Source organism: Podarcis muralis, chromosome Z (genome assembly GCF_964188315.1).
Source record: "Podarcis muralis chromosome Z, rPodMur119.hap1.1, whole genome shotgun sequence".
NCBI lineage: Eukaryota > Metazoa > Chordata > Lepidosauria > Squamata > Lacertidae > Podarcis > Podarcis muralis.
Genome location: NC_135673.1, coordinates 13,270,220 through 13,287,901, shown reverse-complemented (window position 1 = coordinate 13,287,901; position 17,682 = coordinate 13,270,220). Strand labels below are relative to the sequence as shown.

General features: G+C 48.9%; 1 protein-coding gene across 3 annotated transcripts in view; it reads left to right on the top strand.

Annotated features, from left to right (window-relative positions):
* Positions 1–17,682, top strand: part of LOC114589411 (FK506-binding protein 15-like) — a 62,548-nt gene that overhangs the window by 41,055 nt on the left and 3,811 nt on the right. Inside the window, exons 2-13 of one of the 3 annotated variants that reach the window (XM_028715331.2) lie at positions 7,307–7,416; positions 7,763–7,907; positions 8,682–8,751; positions 10,050–10,124; positions 10,679–10,777; positions 11,057–11,206; positions 11,959–12,027; positions 12,733–12,876; positions 13,021–13,163; positions 14,265–14,367; positions 15,315–15,347; positions 16,211–16,382. The exons of the other annotated variants lie outside the window; for them this stretch is intronic. Coding sequence (XP_028571164.2) covers positions 7,307–7,416; positions 7,763–7,907; positions 8,682–8,751; positions 10,050–10,124; positions 10,679–10,777; positions 11,057–11,206; positions 11,959–12,027; positions 12,733–12,876; positions 13,021–13,163; positions 14,265–14,367; positions 15,315–15,347; positions 16,211–16,382 — 1,313 coding nt within the window. The remainder of the gene's footprint in view (positions 1–7,306; positions 7,417–7,762; positions 7,908–8,681; positions 8,752–10,049; positions 10,125–10,678; positions 10,778–11,056; positions 11,207–11,958; positions 12,028–12,732; positions 12,877–13,020; positions 13,164–14,264; positions 14,368–15,314; positions 15,348–16,210; positions 16,383–17,682) is intronic. 3 annotated transcript variants of the gene reach the window in all.

The following is a 17,682-nucleotide window of genomic DNA, read 5'->3' as shown; positions in this document are numbered from 1 at the left end:
CAGCAACTTCTGGTCTTGTACTTGTTTCCGCACATCTGGGACCTCTGTTTCCAGTTGTGCTACCTTCGCTTCAACTGTAACAATCTTTTCCTTGACTTCCTCTGCAGTCTGTCTAGTTGCATTGGACTCCTTAAGTAGTGTCTCTATAGCTTTTGTTCCAAGCTTTTTATGCTTTGTGTATTTTGGTCCAATTTTTTGTTCATTTGTTCCAAGGAGTTATTAATTTTACTCAAAACAAGTGCCCAATCTTCTTCCGAAAGCATTCCTCCTTTTGGTTTAGTATGCATTGATGCAGCTGCAGAGGAAACAGGAGGGCCAGATGCAGAAGCTCTCCGAAAAGACTTCCCAGACCTTGTTGTCTTTTTTTGTAAAGAAGGATCTATTTTTTCTTTCCCATCTGCCATAACACTCAGAGCCCTCAAGGTCAGATACAGTCCCAGAGTTTTATCTTTAAGGCTGGAAAATTCCACTCCTTGTAGCAATTTCAAAGTCCTCCTCTAGAGGGAAATAGTTATTATTTATCTTGTATTAATCCAAAGTATCCTTTTACTCTTTTTTTTTTTTTAGTTGCAATAACAAGTTGCGCTGATATAATTAGTATCGCCTTAACTTTAGCTCAGAAAAGAAAGTTGAAACTTTTAAGCCGGGAGAGAATAGTTGAAACAATGTTTCACTCACTGACAGCCAAATGGTCTATTCACAGTCAATGCGGAGCTCCGAAATGCAGCAATTTTAATGGCTGCCGTTCCTAGGTTTCGAGTGGTGAAAAGTTAACTTTTCCCTCTTTTTCTGCAGGCAAATAACGTCCAAAAATCCTCCCCCTTTCCCCCTGCTTCCAAGGGCGGGTTCGCTATTTTATACTGGAAATTTAAAGATCAACACAGTCTTTCAGGCTTTAGTTTAAGCATCCTTGCTTACGACTATTTACAAAAAGAGGAAAGCGGACTTCCTGTTTTACGCCTCCCCCGTTCGTAACCTAATTCAGCTTTTAAAGATCCAATTTCTTCACTTTACTCACAGGTAATTACTTTAAATCCGAATGTCCACAGGAAAATGTCAGCGCTCTCCGGCGATGGCTGTGCGGCTTCACTCCGTGAAAGTAGCAGTCAGTTCGCAGCACCGCGCCGCTCACCCCACTCCGCTCCGGAGCCCCTAAAAGGGATTCCCCGCGGGTAGGGGAAGCGCTCCTGGTGCCCTGCTGAACCCCCATGTTTCCAGGCTTCCTCCACCTGGGATTTCTAGCGGGTCCTCACCTTCGCTGCGGCGGGCGACCCGATTTCCACGGAGCCAGTTCCTCTGCTTAGAGAAACTCCGCCATTCGTCGCTGGCGCTGACCCGGAAGTTCATAACTAAGCAAGTATTAGACATCACTCCAGAATTGGCCCTACTAAACATCTTCCAAGACAACAATGCCCATTTACACCACAAAGAACTCATAACCCACCTATTTTCAGCAGCCAGAAACACCATAACCAGACACTGGAGAGACCTGTCAGGAGTAAGCATGGACCAATGGTACCAAATAGTATGGGAAACAGCCCTACTAGAAAAATTAACCAATAAACTGAAACTGACACGGAGACAAACAGAAGACACCTTTACCCTGGTATGGCTCCCCTTTATCACATACACAGCCCAACAAGACAATGACAATAAAGAGGGAAAGGATTTGCTGAATTAACCATGTGAACTGGAATACAAAAAAGGGAGGTGTGAGGAGGTCAGGAAACAAGTAAATAAAATATAAGACATGAAAATACTGATCTGTTTTTAATTATTTTTTTACTTTTTATGTATTTTGTATTTTTTATTTGTATTTTTGTACCTTTTATTTTCCTTTTCCTTTTTCTTTTTTACTTGCTCTTTTTTAATTTTGTTTTTTTTTAATGATATTTATTCAAAGTTTCATCAATACATAAAAATTCCCCAACCCTAGCCCAAAAAAGAAAAAATAGAAAAAAAAATACAAATCTCCAATTACAATTTTTTATTTGCTTAATTCTTGAACCTCCTCACACCTCCCTTTTTATATTCTAGTTTAATTCGTTATTTCAGCAAATTCTTCCCATATTTCTCAATTTTAGTTTAAATAGTTAATCATCACACTCTATCTTATTTATTAATCAACATAGCTTTTCCCTCTTTTAATATAATCTATTATTCAATTTACCTTACTCCATTTAACCTTATCTTATGTTAAAAATCTTAAAATTTCAAAAACACAACACATTCATGCATTTCTCCTTAAAAACATTTCTACTAAAGCCAATTTAGTTCCTTTCCGGCAAAATCCCTCAAATTTCAGTAATATTGCATTAATTCCAAAGTTAACATAAAAAAAATTCCCTTCGTATTTCTAATTTTCATCCAACGTCCCTTCTTCCTGGTTTCGGGTCATATCAGTCCTTTCTGTCCATTACTTAGTCCATCAATCTGGTGTTCTGATGTCCGAGGCTCTTAAGTCTCTTCTAGGCCCCTTCTGCAGATTTTTTTGTTCTTGTTTGTACTTACGCAGTTCTTTGTCTATTGTTAGTTTCTGAGGGAGTGGGTCTCCAGAGGGTTCCATCCAGTAATAATTTCAATTTTTCTTCATCTGATTGTCCCCTTCGCCCCAGTTCCACTCCCAATCCTCATCTTTGTAATCCAAAAAGTATTTGTCCAAGTAGTTGTTCACCTGTTTCAGAGTCCCACTAGAGTAGAAAGCTTCCTTGACTTCAAATACTTCCCAGCACTCTCCAAATTCCATCTTCCAAGGCAATAGCTTTTGTTCCTGTAGAACTTTGAATCTTACCATTTGTGTTGTATAGGGCAGTGTTTCCCAACCTTTTTTGGGCAAAGGCACACTTGTTTCATGAAAAAAATCTCGAGGCACACCACCATTACAGCCCCGTGACGTCAGCGCGCAGCGTCACGCCGGGAGGGACATGAATTGCTAGCAAATTACATAATCACCTCCTTGAGGGCTGGCTCATCTTCTCCGAAGGCAGAACCCCATTAATTAACAGCACACACACCATAGCCAAGACGAGGGGGGAAAACCTCAGTCATGCACAGTCATGCACATGTGGGGGCTAAATGAGGACGAAGACCGGGCAGAGAGCAGGGTTCAAATCACCCCACCTGGCCAGGACAATCCCTGGGTGCTCCCTTGGGCCACTCGCCTGACCCACCTCGCAGGGCTGTTGTTGCGAGGATAACACGGGGAGAACCACGCGCGCCCCCGGGAGCTCCTTGGAGGAGAAAGCGGGCGATGAATGCAATGCACGAAATATATGAGAGGCGACCAGGTTTTGCAGGTGAGGGGCCCCCGCCAGCCTCCGCTTCCAACACCCGGCGCAACGACGCCGAAGTTCCCCCCCGGGCTCGGCTCGGGGAGCAGCGCTGCTCCCCCCTGGCTCCCCTTCGCCCTCCCGGCTCTCTCTGCCGCCCACTGGGGACCCCCCTCACCTGCCAAGTCCGGAGCGCCGGTGGAAGTTGCATGCATGCATGCAGGGCGCCGCGTTGCCATTGCATTGCACTGCACTCCATGCAACGCCTGCACGCATGCATTGCCTTGCACGCCCGTCAAGGGGTCTCCCCGCGGTCCGATGCGTCCCCTCCGGCGCGGATGCAGCATTGCAAAAATAAAAACCCCCCGACGCAGCCCTACCTGGGGGGCAGCCTCCGCCGCTCCGCCTCCGCGGGGATCCCCGGCCTCTATCCTGCCGCCCGATCTCCGCGGGGGCGCAGGCAGGCTGCGCGGGGTCTGCGCGGAAGAGCCCCTGCCCGCCCGGCCGCCGCCGCCGCGCTCATTCCATGGCCGGGAGAAGAGTGCTTCAAACAAAACGCCCGGCCCGCCAGGCCACGCTGGGAAATGTAGTTTGTGCACCCCGCGCGGGCGCGGAGCCCAAGGGCGAGGGGACTACGGATCCCGGCAGCCCCCGCGCCGGGGACGGAGGGGGAGAGGCCGGGTGCAGGGATGGAGGGACGGGTGGGCGAGCGAGTGAGTGAGTGGCAGCCACCAAGCCTTGGCCGAGAGCCAGGAAGGGCCTCCCCGGAGAAGGAGGAGGGAGGCGCAGAGTGGGAGGGAGGGAGGGAACCCCAGGGGTCATCTAGTGACGGCGCCCCAATCGAAAATTTGACTTAAAAAAAAAATCTTTCAATTTTTTAATTTTTCCCGCGGCACACCAGGCAACATCTCGCGGCACACTAGTGTGCCGCGGAACAGTGGTTGGGAAACACTGGTATAGGGAATAGCTACTACCTCTTCCTTCTCCATCTGCCCTTGAACTTGCCTTGTCAAGCCGGATTCCTGAGTTGATCGCTGTGTAACTTCTTTATCCTTGTTCCCTGTTAAATCATATTCACTGGCCACAGCACTCATAAAGTCCAATTTTTCATTCATCAGGCTCATTTTCACGGACAGCTGCTCCAGCAGAGCATTAGTCCTGTCAAGGGCAGATGCCAAACCTTCCTGCCAAGATATTTCTGTTCAAAAACAAGCTCAAACGGCTGTTCCCACGGTCCAAAACCTCACATATGTAAGCTGAAACCGCAAACTGACAGGCTCCCTCTAGGGGACACAATTTCTATTTGTATCCATTTTTCAGGAAAATATCAAATAAAGAAAGTTACTTTCAATTTCAAAGTCCTTTCAATTTCAAATACTTTGTTTCTTTAAAGAGCAGAGATGCAGAAGGTGGCATTGAAGTTAGTTTGTTTCTCTTTTATTTTATTTTTTCTATCTGTCAAAATACTCCACTTTCAATCAATGGACGTCTCAAACAGATTCTGTCCCGATACCCCGTCCCCAGGTATGGGACGGTAGAAACTTATATTCCTTCTCTCACTTCCTGCAGCATTAAACAGTCAAACTCCCCCCCCCCTTTTCTCCTGCTTCCAAGGGGGGTTTTGTTGATTATGGGTGCAGGAAATTTCCAACTTTAAAAAGACTTTTTAAGCTATTAGGTTGCAAGGTCTTTGCTTCAATCCGTATACAAGAACGGGAGGCGGACTTCCTGTTTACACCTTCCCGCTTCGTGCCTATTTCATAAAATTTGCAGGTTCTTAATCTGATTCTCCGTTTTTACTCACGGGTACTTGATTTAGATGCGGGTGGCACTAGGGACGCAGGTGGCGCTGTGGGTAAAAGCCTCAGCGCCTAGGGCTTGCCGATCGAAAGGTCGGCGGTTCGAATCCCCGCGGCGGGGTGCGCTCCCGTTGTTCGGTCCCAGCGCCTGCCAACCTAGCAGTTCGAAAGCACCTCCGGGTGCAAGTAGATAAATAGGGACCGCTTACTAGCAGGAAGGTAAACGGCGTTTCCGTGTGCGGCTCTGGCTCGCCAGAGCAGCGATGTCACGCTGGCCACGTGACCCGGAAGTGTCTGCGGACAGCGCTGGCCCCCGGCCTCTTGAGTGAGATGGGCGCACAACCCTAGAGTCTGTCAAGACTTGCCCGTACGGGCAGGGGTACCTTTACCTTTACCTTACTTGATTTAGAGTCCAAATGTCATCAGGAAAAAGTCAGCGCTCTCCGGCGATGGCTGCGCGCCTTCCCTCCATGGAAATAGCGATCGGTTCGATGCACCGCGCTGCTCACCCCACTTCACTCCGGAGCCCCAAAAATGGGTTTCCTCGTGAGTAGGGGAGGCGCTCTTGGTGCTCTGCCGAACCCCACGGTCCCAGGCTTCCTCCGCTTGGGATTTCTAGCGGGCCCCCGCCTTCGCCACGGCGGGAAGCCCCATTTTCCACGGAGCCCGTTCCTCTGGTCGGAGGAACTCCGCAATTCGCCGATGGTGCTAACCCGGAAGTCTTTTTTAATTTTTTAACTCTTTTTTGTCTGTAAAATCTTAATAAATATCATTTTAAAAAAACAAACAAAAAAACACACACCCACCCCACTCACACATAAAAACAAAGATCACCACAGCCAATCACAAATAAACAACCACACCCTAAGCCAACCCCAACCTCTCTCACCACCAAAGGAACACAAGTGAACAGCACAAGGAACGTTGACACCAAACCCTACATACATTAAGCATAATAGAAACATTGCCACCTGACCACACCCCTACCCATCTTCCCCCCTCCCCCCTTCTCCCCTCCCCCTAATGTCTCAACAAATGAAATGGATTTGTAAAAATGTTACATGGAAAAAATACGAGAGACATTACACATACTTCTGTAAAACAAGAAAACCTTTAATTTAAAAAGAAAAGAAAAGGGGGAAGCCCAGGACAGGCAACAAGCGAGCAAGCATTGAAAGTGTGGCACTCAAAACGAAAATACCCCCCCCCCGCCAAAGTACATTCAGATTCCAAAAAAAGTTTGAAAACCTGAACACTCATTTCCGGGTTTGAAACATTCGGGTTCCAAGTAGTTTGTGAACTAAGCTGTTCAAAAACCAAGGTACCACTGTACTAGGTTCTATAAAAGCTTGGGTGCATAATTGGGCAACGGCCTTTTCAGTTTTAGGGACTTTGTAGTTTAGACAAAAAGCAAGTAAGAGATAATATGATAGAAGTTTATCAAATCAGGCATGGCATGGAGAAAGTGGATAGGGAACAATTTCTCTCCCTCTTGTGAACATTCGATGAAGCTGAATGTTGGAAGACCTTCAGGAAAGGCAAAAGAAAGTACTTTCTCACACCATGCACAGTTAAACTACAGAACTCTCCCACAGGAGGCAGGAATAGCCACCAACTTGGGTGACTTTAAAAGAGGATTAGAAAAATTCAGGGAGGAGAAGGCTAGCAATGTTAATCACCGTGGCTGTGCTCACCAAGTTGGTGGCAGCAGGGCTTCTGAATAACTGTTGCTGGAGACCACAGGAGGGGAGAGGCCTCTTGTGCTTGGGTTCTGTTGGCTACTGTAAGAACAGAATGCTGGACTCGCTGGGACTTTGGCCAGATCCTGCAGGCTTTTCTTTTGTTCTTAAGAGAGGTTATAGAAACTTGATAGGAAAAAGAAGGGATTGTCTCCAACTAAGTTCTGCTTAGAGAAGACCCACAATGTGTCTACTCCTTTAGTTGTGTGCATTAATTTCTTACAACAGCTCTGCCAGGCTGGTTACCCCCAAGAGAGACTGGGCAAAGCTCCCCTCGGCAAGCATTATGACCTAGTGGGGTGGCCAACATCCTAATCACTGACTGGATTCTAGTTTTTGAATCCATTACCCTCTGGTCTTTGGGGAAGGCTGCAACAAAATCGCCAACCTGCAGTGAAACATGAGCATCTTTGTGCTTGCAGATACATGTCTTGTTCTGTTCCCACCAGCTTGCCTCTCTCTGTGAATGAAGTGAATGGTTACTTTTCTCTCTGCCCAGGACCAGGCTGGCCTCTCTCTTTGGACAGGATCAGACAACTACAGAATATGGAAATGTGCTCTTCCAATACATGCCACCCAAGCAGCCTAAAAAAGGTCAACTAGCTACCGGTAAGTAAACTGTTCACAATCCCTAGGAACATAAGACGAGCCCTTGTGGACCATCTAGTCCAACCTTTGGTTCTGAAGCCCCACAGAATCAACTGGGTTGGTCAACTCCCGAGTAGTGCTGGGGAGAGACTCCTGACCTGGGGCCCCAGAAAGGTGCTGGTGGTCTGTATTCACCACACTGAGGAAGATGGACCCAGTGGTTTGATGCCATACAAGGCAACTTTCTGTTTTTCATTAATCTGAGCAACTGGCTTGGTCCCAAGACAAGGGAGCTAACTTGGCCTGATGTTTGCAAGCAATGTTCTGTTTGCAACAGAGCACTTACCCTTCTCATGTGCTGCTCCAGCTGCAGGTCTGCCCACCCAGAAGCATCCTCCTGCAGCTGCTGCTGCTGCTGCACCCACTGCTGTGCCCGCTGCTGCTGCTGCTCCTGCGCCCACTGCAGCAGTGCATTCAGTCTTCTTTGCTACAGTTGTTCATGCATATTTGTTGTGAGTACTACAGTAGAGGGGATGAGCTGCAGTGTGTTCTTGCTACCCAAGTCCTGTGCTCACGTCTTTTGCAATCATCTCTCCATCTTGCCTGCCTTCTTCGGAAAGTGGTGGAACTGAACAACAGTTGGGGGTGGTCGATTAGGGCAAATGGGGCACCGCCTCCCCAACCTCAGCCTGCCCCCACCTGCCTGTTGTTGTTTTTTTACTTCCAGCCAATCAGGCTGTGGATATCATTGACTCTGGCTTGATGTGCTGGCTCAATTGCCTTATGCCACACCAGTGAAAGCAGGCCCAGTAGGAAGGCACCCCCTCATTCTGCCCTCAGCTGGCTCCCACCTACCTGCCTTCTTACGTCCAACCGATCCAGAGGGCAGGACTTCCTGTCAGCTTCCTCTTCCCCCTCAGTCTCCATGCTGCCATGGTAGGACAAAGCAGGGAGGAAGATGGGGACAGCCCTAGACTTAGCTGGCCCTTCTTGTCGTTGGCTCTGGTGCCACCTAGAGTTGGGCTCCCTGCATTCACCCCAATGAGGCACTAGCCAACACCGAACTGAAATGAGGATAGAGACCTCCTGGGATGGGGAGCTTGTGGGCTGATAAAATGTTGCTGGGCTGCTACCGCCCACCCCCCACCATTGGCCAGATGGCCTGGGCTGATGGGAGTTAAACAACCCCTGGGAAGTCTTTGTAAAGAGCTGCTTAATATAACCGATGGGGTTGGCATGGTGGCAACAATTGTGGGAAGCTAAGAGGTGTTCTCTTCTCATTCCAGTACCAATGGGAAATATGTGAAACATGGCAAGTATGGAGCAGCTGTAGTGGGCAGCAATGCAACCAAGGAGGTAAGAGGAGGAGGTGTGGTGTCTTGAAGTAGCCTGGCCTTCTGTCATTCATCCTGCTGTCCTCCAGATGTTTGGGACTACAGCTGCTGTCGGTCCTAAACATCTGGAGGATACCGGGTTGATGTAGGTTGGGCTAAGGAAATGCTTCCCTTTGTCTGAATCCTGGTTTCCTGATGATGTCTTACTCTGGAAGTTGCTGTTTTGGCTCCTGTCTCTTTCTGCCCAATCAGCTCACAAGGGTTATAGCTCCCATTTTTCTTATTCTGACCTCACTTCTCTACAGAAGGTATTCGCAGCAGGGAAGGGGCTGTCACTCAGCAACACAGCATCCACTTTGCAGACAGAAGCTCCCAACTCCAATCGCTAGCTCCTCTGGGTAGGGCTGGGGACACTGCTGCCGGTCAGAGTAGGCAGTCCTGAGCTAGAGAAACCAGTGGTTTGATTCAGTCTGAGGCAGCTCCCTGTGCTCTTATGTAACTAGAACCATGTGGACTAGAATCTTGACAAAAGAAGGGCCTAGGGGATATTGTGTGCGGAGTGGATAGAGGGAGGTGAGACAGTAACTTTGTCGTGGCTTGAAAAATCAATAAAGGTTCCCACCACACTCAAAAAAGGAAGGGGGTTTCAGCAGCTTATGTTGGAAAAGGGATTCAGTTTTTCCAGCCTCTGTCCTTTTCAGCTCAGTCAGTAGCTCTTCAGTGGTTTGTTCTACCCCACTTTGCTATGAAAGGATTCACAGGTGTTTTACAATCAACAGATAAAATATGTCAGGAAACATATGCGTTTATTCCAGGAAGACTCTGGTATGATTGCCTTGTCCTCCTGCGCCGTTGCAGGTGAGGGTGGTGGGACAGGATAAAACACTGGGATGTCATTCTCGTTTAGCTAATTAGGCAGAAAAGGACAGATCACACCCCTTGGTTTCTCCAGGTGTAGGGAGCCTTTGGTCCTCCAGATGTCCCTGAATGACAGCTCCCGTCATCCCTCTCCACTGGCCATGCTGGCAAGAGCCAATGGGTGTTGTAGCTCAGCACCAAAGGCTCCCCACGCCTGCTCCATTGTAACGAAGTCACTCCACATGTAACTAAGCCAGGCACCTGCAACCAAAGCAATTCCTACGATGAACACCTCTGATGTATTTGTATGTTAATGTGTCATTTGGGTGTTGGGGTGCTGTGGAAATGCTACATGGTATAAGAAGAGCTCCAGGTGCTTTTGAAAACAGCCAGCTCCGTAGTTTTTGGTTCCTCACTTTTGCTCTTGTTTTCTTCTGTCCTTCCGTCTCTTGTGGAATCCAGTACAAAGTGCTTCTTTATATCAGCAAGCAGCAGCAGATTGCGACCGCCAGCATCCATGCCTGTTTTGTATTCACGGTAAGCTTTGACGTTAAGACCTGCAAGGACCATGGCATGGGCTGAAGCTAAGCAGAATTCTTTGGTGGTTTGAAATGCACATTGCATATGAGGTCTCAGCTGTGGTCAATTAATTTCAGTGGGTCTGCTTTCAGCAGGGCTAATGCTTGTTGCAACCCATTAGATTTGAATTGTGTTAGAACCAAGGGGCCCCTCTATGGTTAAAACGCTTACCTAGAGGTAACAACGTAAAGTAGATGACATTCTGCCCTCTGTCCTACTGTAGCTTACATCCCTTGGGGTAGCCCTCCACCCCGAAATCCTATAGCATTTTTCCATTTCTAAACATGACACACTACATACGTTGATGTTTGTGTGTGTGTGCTCAGAGTAGACTCACTGAAATTAATGCACCAAAGTTCATCATGTCCATCAATTTTCATGGGTCTGCTCTGAGTAGGGCTAACATTGGGACACAACCCAAAGTCTTTAGCAAGACCCATCAGGAAGAAAGTTGTTTTGAGCAAAGGCTGTCTGCTGCTCAGAATTCCACTTTCTCTTTTCTCTTTCCGCAGGTGCATCCCAACAACTACTGCACATTTTATGATGATCAGAGGCAGATTTGGTCCATCATGTTTGAATCAGAAATGGCGGCTGTGGACTTCAGCAAGCAGGTGCCAGAGGCGTGCATTGCATTGTGGGGTGGGGGGTGACTGTCCTGCAGACACTGAACCAGTGTTCGTGGGAGCTCAGCTCTCTTGCATCAATCACCAGATGCTTTCTCTGCCAACTACTAAGAAGCATCCAGGGAGGGCAAGAAATAATGGTGTAGCCAGTTAGGGCCTTTTCAGGCCCCTGGGGTCTTCAGCCAGTGCTGCGCTGGGCCAGATTGCATAGGTGCGGATGACAATGCAGGCTAATGACACAAAGGGCTTGGTTCTTCCTCCTTGCAGCTGTGCATTGCCAAGTATAACAGCAGCCAATCTCCTGACTCAGTGCTGTGCCAGGATCTTGTTCTCGGAGATGGCCAAGGTGTGGCGACTGGAGATGTCCTGGAGATCACTTTTACAGGCTGGCTGTTCCAGAACGGTAGTCTTGGGCAGGTGAGACCTGGCAGAGGGGGTGGCTGGGGATGATGGGGGTTGAAGTCTCTAGCAGCACTGCATGGCCACAGCTTTCCCACTCCTGGTTTATAGATTGCATACAGCCCTTTTGTCCCACAACCCCATCCTTTTGCCTTTCAATAACATTGCAAGGAAATGAAACAGGAGAGGGACTTGGTGAGGCTCACCCAGCTTGCTTCACAGCTCAATGTGCATTTGACCCCAACCATGCTTTTCCATGGGGGTTGCATTGGTTGCTCTCCAGAGGTGGGGCCATTCCCAGCCTTGCCACCCTTTCTCAACTGGGGATGCTGGGGAGGGAACCCAGGACCTTCTTCCTGGGAAGCACATGCTGTTGGGTCCTAAGCTACACCTGTCTCCAAGGTGTAGATCCTATTTCTCAATCATAATTCTACCCAATCTGCAACATGGGAGGCACCGCTAGGTAGGGGATTCAACATGGAAAGCTGCCTTGCACTGCATCAGGCCACTGGTCTAGGTTGGCATCGCCCACATTGACTGGCAGTAGCTCTCCAGGCTTCCAAGCAAAAGCCTTTCCCTGACCTTCCTTGGAGATGCCAGGCTTGAACCTGGAACCTTTTGCCTGCAAAACAGGTGCTGTGTCCCTGAGCTGTGCCCCGTCCTTCAATACTCATTGCTGTTGGCTCAGCAACTGGAGTAGCGGAACGTGAACCTATTACCTTCTGCGTTAAAAGTAATTTCACCCCATCGACCTTCCACTTTTGTAACAGGTTTTCGCCTCGAATGTAAATAAAGAGAAGCTGCTCCGTCTGAAGCTAGGCTCTGGCAAAGTCATCAAGGTAAGATAGCACTATCTTCCCACCGCAGTGCAAGGATTCTTTCTTCCACTTCCACATCTAAGCAGAGTTCAGCAGCCCGGGCTGTGTGGAAGGCTGAATAGCAGTGATGTTTTTTGAGCTCAAACCCTGATCAAATGGCTTCCTTAAGAACCGCAGGCAGGTAGCTGTCCCAGGTTGTCTATGCCTGCCATGATCTGCTGGAGTGGGAGGCCTGCTCTGTGGCCTGGACCAAAACAGTCCTGGACCTCCAATGTTGCCTCTTGCTGTCCTGGATGAGAGACAGAGGGGGGAGTGTGAGTGGGTGTCTAAGGTAGCCTATTGTACAAAGGGAAAAATTACATTCGTTGCCCCTCCCACTTTCCCCTCTAGCCCCGCCCACTCCTGGCATGCTCCTCCCCACCAAGAAGCTTGCCCCGGAGGGAATGTTTTTCATCCCTGCTTTCAACTGCTTTCCTCAAGACTGCAAGAGAACTGTCAGTATTCCTGTGCCCTGCTCTCGACCAGCCTTTACCAACCTGAGAAACGCACACACAGATCCAGTGGACTCCAACTCCCATCATTCCCAGCCAGCGCATGCTGGTTGGAGTTGGAGTCCAAGGTATCTGGACGACATCAGGTTGGCGAAGGCTGTGTGGTTCTGGCACTTAGCTAAGGCGGTCACCCAAACCTGTTTTCTGCTTGGTTCTCCATTTCTGGAACTTGAAGGCCTGGGAAGATGGAATGATTGGCATGAAGAGAGGAGGGAGGCGGTTCCTCCTCATCCCGCCAGCATTGGCTTACAGGCCTTTGGCAGAATCTGAACGCATTCCTCCAGACTCGACCCTGGCCTTTGAGGTGGAAGTCAAACGGGTGAGTATGTCTTCCTCCCAACATGTTAGCAACCAAGAGAACCTCAGAAGGTTGTTGGGTGGTCAGTCTACCGCCTGGATAAGGTTCTACAAATGGAGGCAGTGGTTGACCAGACTCCATGATGCCCCTCTTTTGCTCCCTTAGGTGTGGTTTGCAAAGGGTGCTGACTCCGCCGGACAGAGCCTGGGCCCCAAGGACTCCCTCACACCTTCACCAGCACCACATTCAGAAAGCCCCGCTACAGACCCAGCCTGGCTGACGACTCCTACACCTGCTCCAAAGCCAGGGTGAGAAATAAATTGAGGGTGCTCTTAGCTTTTAAGCCTTCCATTCTCCCAGGTGTCCCATCCTAACTCTGCAGTAAACAGGTTGCCACCTCTGTGTTTGAGGCTTTCGGCCTTCACCTCAGCTGCATAACTCAGACCCCATCTGCACTGTACCACCTTGAGATCTACGGATGAAATCCTGTATACAAATTCAATAAATCACAATAAATCATACGTTCCAAATAGCGCCATGCCATTTTCAACAGCTGTGGCTTCTTCCAAAGAATCCTGAGGGCCACCTTGTCTCATAGACAACCTGGCAGGTTCCACATTCCAGGGCTGGGCTGGGGCTCCAGTGGACAGAGCAACAGATGCTGCTCCTGCCTTCTGTGCAGCCAGAAAATACACCATGTGGGGCTTCTTTCTGCACACACCTCTCCCTGTCCAGGGAAGCAAGGTGCACTGTCACCGTTCAAGGACACATTCCAGCCAGGCTCAAGCTCCCTTGGGGAGTTCATGAGGTGGGGTAGGTGAGGGGCTTGGCCGAGGCAGAGTCCCAAAGGCCAGTTGAGTATCCTACCCTTTAACAGACTCTTCCTACTGTGCTCAGGTTTGTTAACTCCCTTCCTCCTATACTGCAGGGAGCCTAAAGCTCAGGTGGCCTGGCTCAATCCCCAGACACCCCAAGGCTGCTGCCAGTCAAAGTGGACAGTACTGGGCTGGATGGACAAATGGAGGAATACAGGAATATAGCCAGTGTGGGGTAGCAGTTAAGAGGGTCTGTCAGAGTAAGATCTGGGAGACCAGGGTTCCAATCCCCACTCTGCCATGAAGGTGACCTTGGGCCAGTCACACACTCTCAGCCTAAGCTACCTCACAGGGTTGTGAAGATAAAAAAGGGAGGAAAACTATATACCAGTATTTGAGCTCCTTGGAGGAAAGATGGAACATAAAATAAGAACTATTATGATTCTGATATAAAGGATAGAAGCTCTCCTAGGGTGGCTTTTGAAAAATGAGATCTACATATGATACTGCCTTGATTTCTTTTTTTACATGAGAGGATGGAAAGTATCAAATCACGCAAACATTCACGTGTGCAAAAAACAATTCTTCCCCCAGCTATGTGGAGCAGAGCATCCTGATATTTGAGCAGAGCGATAGCTCACTGCAGAGCACCATGGAGCACACCCAGGCAAGGGTCCTACATGCTGAACAGGAGAAGGTAAGCCCTGGCATTGTTACAGCCACAACAGGAAGGCCAAGTGACTGAGGCTGTGGGGAGGGCAAGTGCTATCCCAGGAGTTCACAATCGCTAGTGCAGGTCACAATTCCCCTTTGCCTGCAGGCCAGAAATAAGTTACGTTTCTGAGCAGAAGCAACAACAAAATAGAACAAACGACTGGCTAGGTATACATGCACATACAGGTAAAAGATTCATAAGCTTCAGGTAATCCTTTGCAAAGCACCTCAGGTTGAATTTGAGAAAACAACAGAATGTCCCTTTAAAATTTAACACAGTGACTAAAAAAAAATGCACCACATTGGTCTACAGCAAGATCTCATTGGCTGCGTCACATGCCATGCTAAACTGTGGATTGGCATGATGTGAGCAAGCACAGTGAACGTCCCCCTCACTTCGTCCTATGCAGCCAAGAAGAAGGGCGTGAGAGTTTCCACTTCTAGGTAACTGCTGCTTCCTCTGTTGTCTGGACTGAGAACAGCCATTAATGTTAAGCAGAATTAGATTCTGAAGTTAGCTTATAGAAACAAACATTTGAAGTTGGTGTGTTTGATATTAACCATTGTTGATGTTAGCTGCAGCTCGTTGTCCCAGGCAACACAGCAAACCATGGCTGGGCATAATTGTCAGGGTTCCTGGCCGCATGAGAGGAGGAGATGTAAGGGGAGAGCATGCAAGTCCAGGTTTGCTGTGGCCTGTTCTTGCTTGGGCGTCAGCGTGCAAACCCTGCCATTAAGGGATCTTCCATGCATCTTACCCTGAGGCCGCTGGGATTTTGAGTGATATAATCAGCCCTTGGACCACAGAATAAGCAGAGTGCTCTTAACCCAGAATGCCATTGCCTCTTTTGATAAAGCTTTCTCCCCTCTTGCTGTTCTTGCTTCTGGTGGTGTTAACTCTCCTCTCCTTGTTGCCGATTTTCTCTCTAGCACATGCCGCCACTGGATCAGGGGTGGGACCAGGTGAGGCATTGTCCTTGGGTGTCCTGATCACCTGAGCACTTCCTTATTCCCTTCATACTTTCCAGGTCACCATTTCATACTTTTAGCAGGGGGAAACTCCACGCCTTCTGCAGGTGTCTCTCATTGTGAGGCCTCTCTGTGCTTTGGCATCCCAGCTTCAGTGACAATGGGTTTTCCTAAATCAGGGGTGGGGGGGACTCCAGGCCCCTGGACCAAAGGCCACCTTCCAGGCCTATGTGCTTGGCCCTCAAAACTCCTTCCAAGCCACGCACCCTCACCAGTCCTACAATGCACCCTCCTTGAGTGCTTTTGCCTGGCTGGATCAGGCCCAAAGCCCGTCTTATTCTCACAACCAGATGTGAATCCTACAAGCAGGATCTGCGCTCACCCCACTTGCGATTCCCAGGAACAGCATGCTGCCTCCAACAGTGGAGGGAGACCCTAGCCCTTGTGGCTGTTGGCTGTGTATAGCTTTTCCTGCCCCATTGTTTTGTCTAATCCGCTGCGAAAGCCATCTAACTGTTTGGCCTTCATTTTATCTTGTGGGAGAGAGCTCTGCTGTGTGAAGATGTCCTTTCTTTTGTCTGTCCTGAATTTTCTGGGGAAAGCTTTTCTGCTCTCCATTTTATGCACCTTTGTTGTGCATGCTTTCTCCTGAACTAACTGAAAAGCCCAAGGCTTCTGCCTCCCCCTGCTCCTCATAGCCTTGCCAGTAGACCAGTTCTTCAGGGTGTTTCCTGGGAGACTCATTCTTAGCATTTGGGAGCCTCCGAAAGCACAGCTCTTGCATCCTCCCAGGAAACGTCTTGTGGGTTCTCCTTCCCCATATGTTCTCCTGTCTCTTCTGCTCCTTTGCGTTGCAGGTCAGGGTCACCGAGGAGCTAGCGGAAGCCACAGCACAGATCACCCAGCTGCAGCTGGAGCTGGCCCGTCATCAGAAGCAGGAGATGAATCTCCGCTCCCAACTGAATGAAGCCCTGGCAGAGTCGGAGAGGCAGAAAGCCCAGGTCAGCCGACTCCGTGCACAGCTGGCAGGTAAGGGAAGCTGAGCGGAGACGCTGAAATGGCAGAAGAGCACTATCCAAACACATGCAGAGTTGTTTTATCATCCTAGGAAATTCTTTGGCTTGCTGGTAGGGATCCTGTGGCCCTCCAAGTATTACTGGCCTTCATCTCCCATGAGCCCCAGCAAGCGTAGCCAGGGGTGATGGGCGTTGGAGTCCAGCAATCTCTGGAGGTCCTGCTCCTTAGGGCCTCCTGCAGTGTAGCTGTTAAAAACTCAGACACAGTGGCGTAGGGTGGGGGGTGCAGGGGGGGCCGGCCGCACGGGGCGCAACATCTGGGGTTAGGGCAAATCCACGGGTTAGGGGGCGCAAATCCACGGGTTAGGGGGCGCAAATTACTTGCCTTGCCCCGGGTGCTGACAACCCACGCTACGCCACTGCTCAGACACACAATCTCCAAAAAGACTCTTGCCTTTAATTCCATCTGTTTAAAAAAGGCAAGCTTCTGATCTCTACAAACTTGATTGATTGTATTTCTATGCTGCTTTTTGTTGAACTGAATCTCCAGCTTACAAACAATAACATAATGTAACATAATAGAAAATGGGTTTGTGCAGATTCTGCACCTTCCTTGCTCTGCATGCAAGAGCAGAGCAGTGTAAGAGTGAGATATGTCTATAAACCCCATGATCATCACAATTATAACAAATAAAGGCTTGACATATCTCATTTTGCATGTCATGAGTTATCTCATATATTAGTTTCACCTTTTAAGTTGAATTACTGAAATAAATGAACTTTTCCACGATATTCTAATTTTTCAAGTTTCACCTGTATGTCTTTAAAGTTACACGGAGGCCCCATCCACACTATACAGCGTTATCATGCCACTGCAGTCAGTCATGGCTTTCTCCCAAGGAATCCTGGGAAGTGTGGTTCGTTCCAGCTGCCAATAGTTGTGTTGAAGTGGAGAGCCCTGCTTAAGCAGCCATTTCCAGCATAGTTTAACATTTTGGTTATTGTAGCTGGGGGTTTGTGGCAGACTGGGAAGTGTGGTTCATTCCAGCTGCCAATAGTTGTGTAGAAGTGGAGAGCCCTGCTTAAGCGGCCATTTCCAGCATAGTTTAACAGTCTGGGAATTGTAGCTGGGGGTGGTGGGAGACCGGGGTGTCCCACCACCTCTCAGCACCCTTAAGAGAATGTTCCCATTTCCCAGAATGTTTTGTGGGAAGCTGTGAATGTTTAAAGCATATAGTGCAGATGGTGCTGTACTTAGGCTTAGCTACAGCAGTGGATGGAAACAGGGACATGTACTGTGGCGCAGGCTTCAT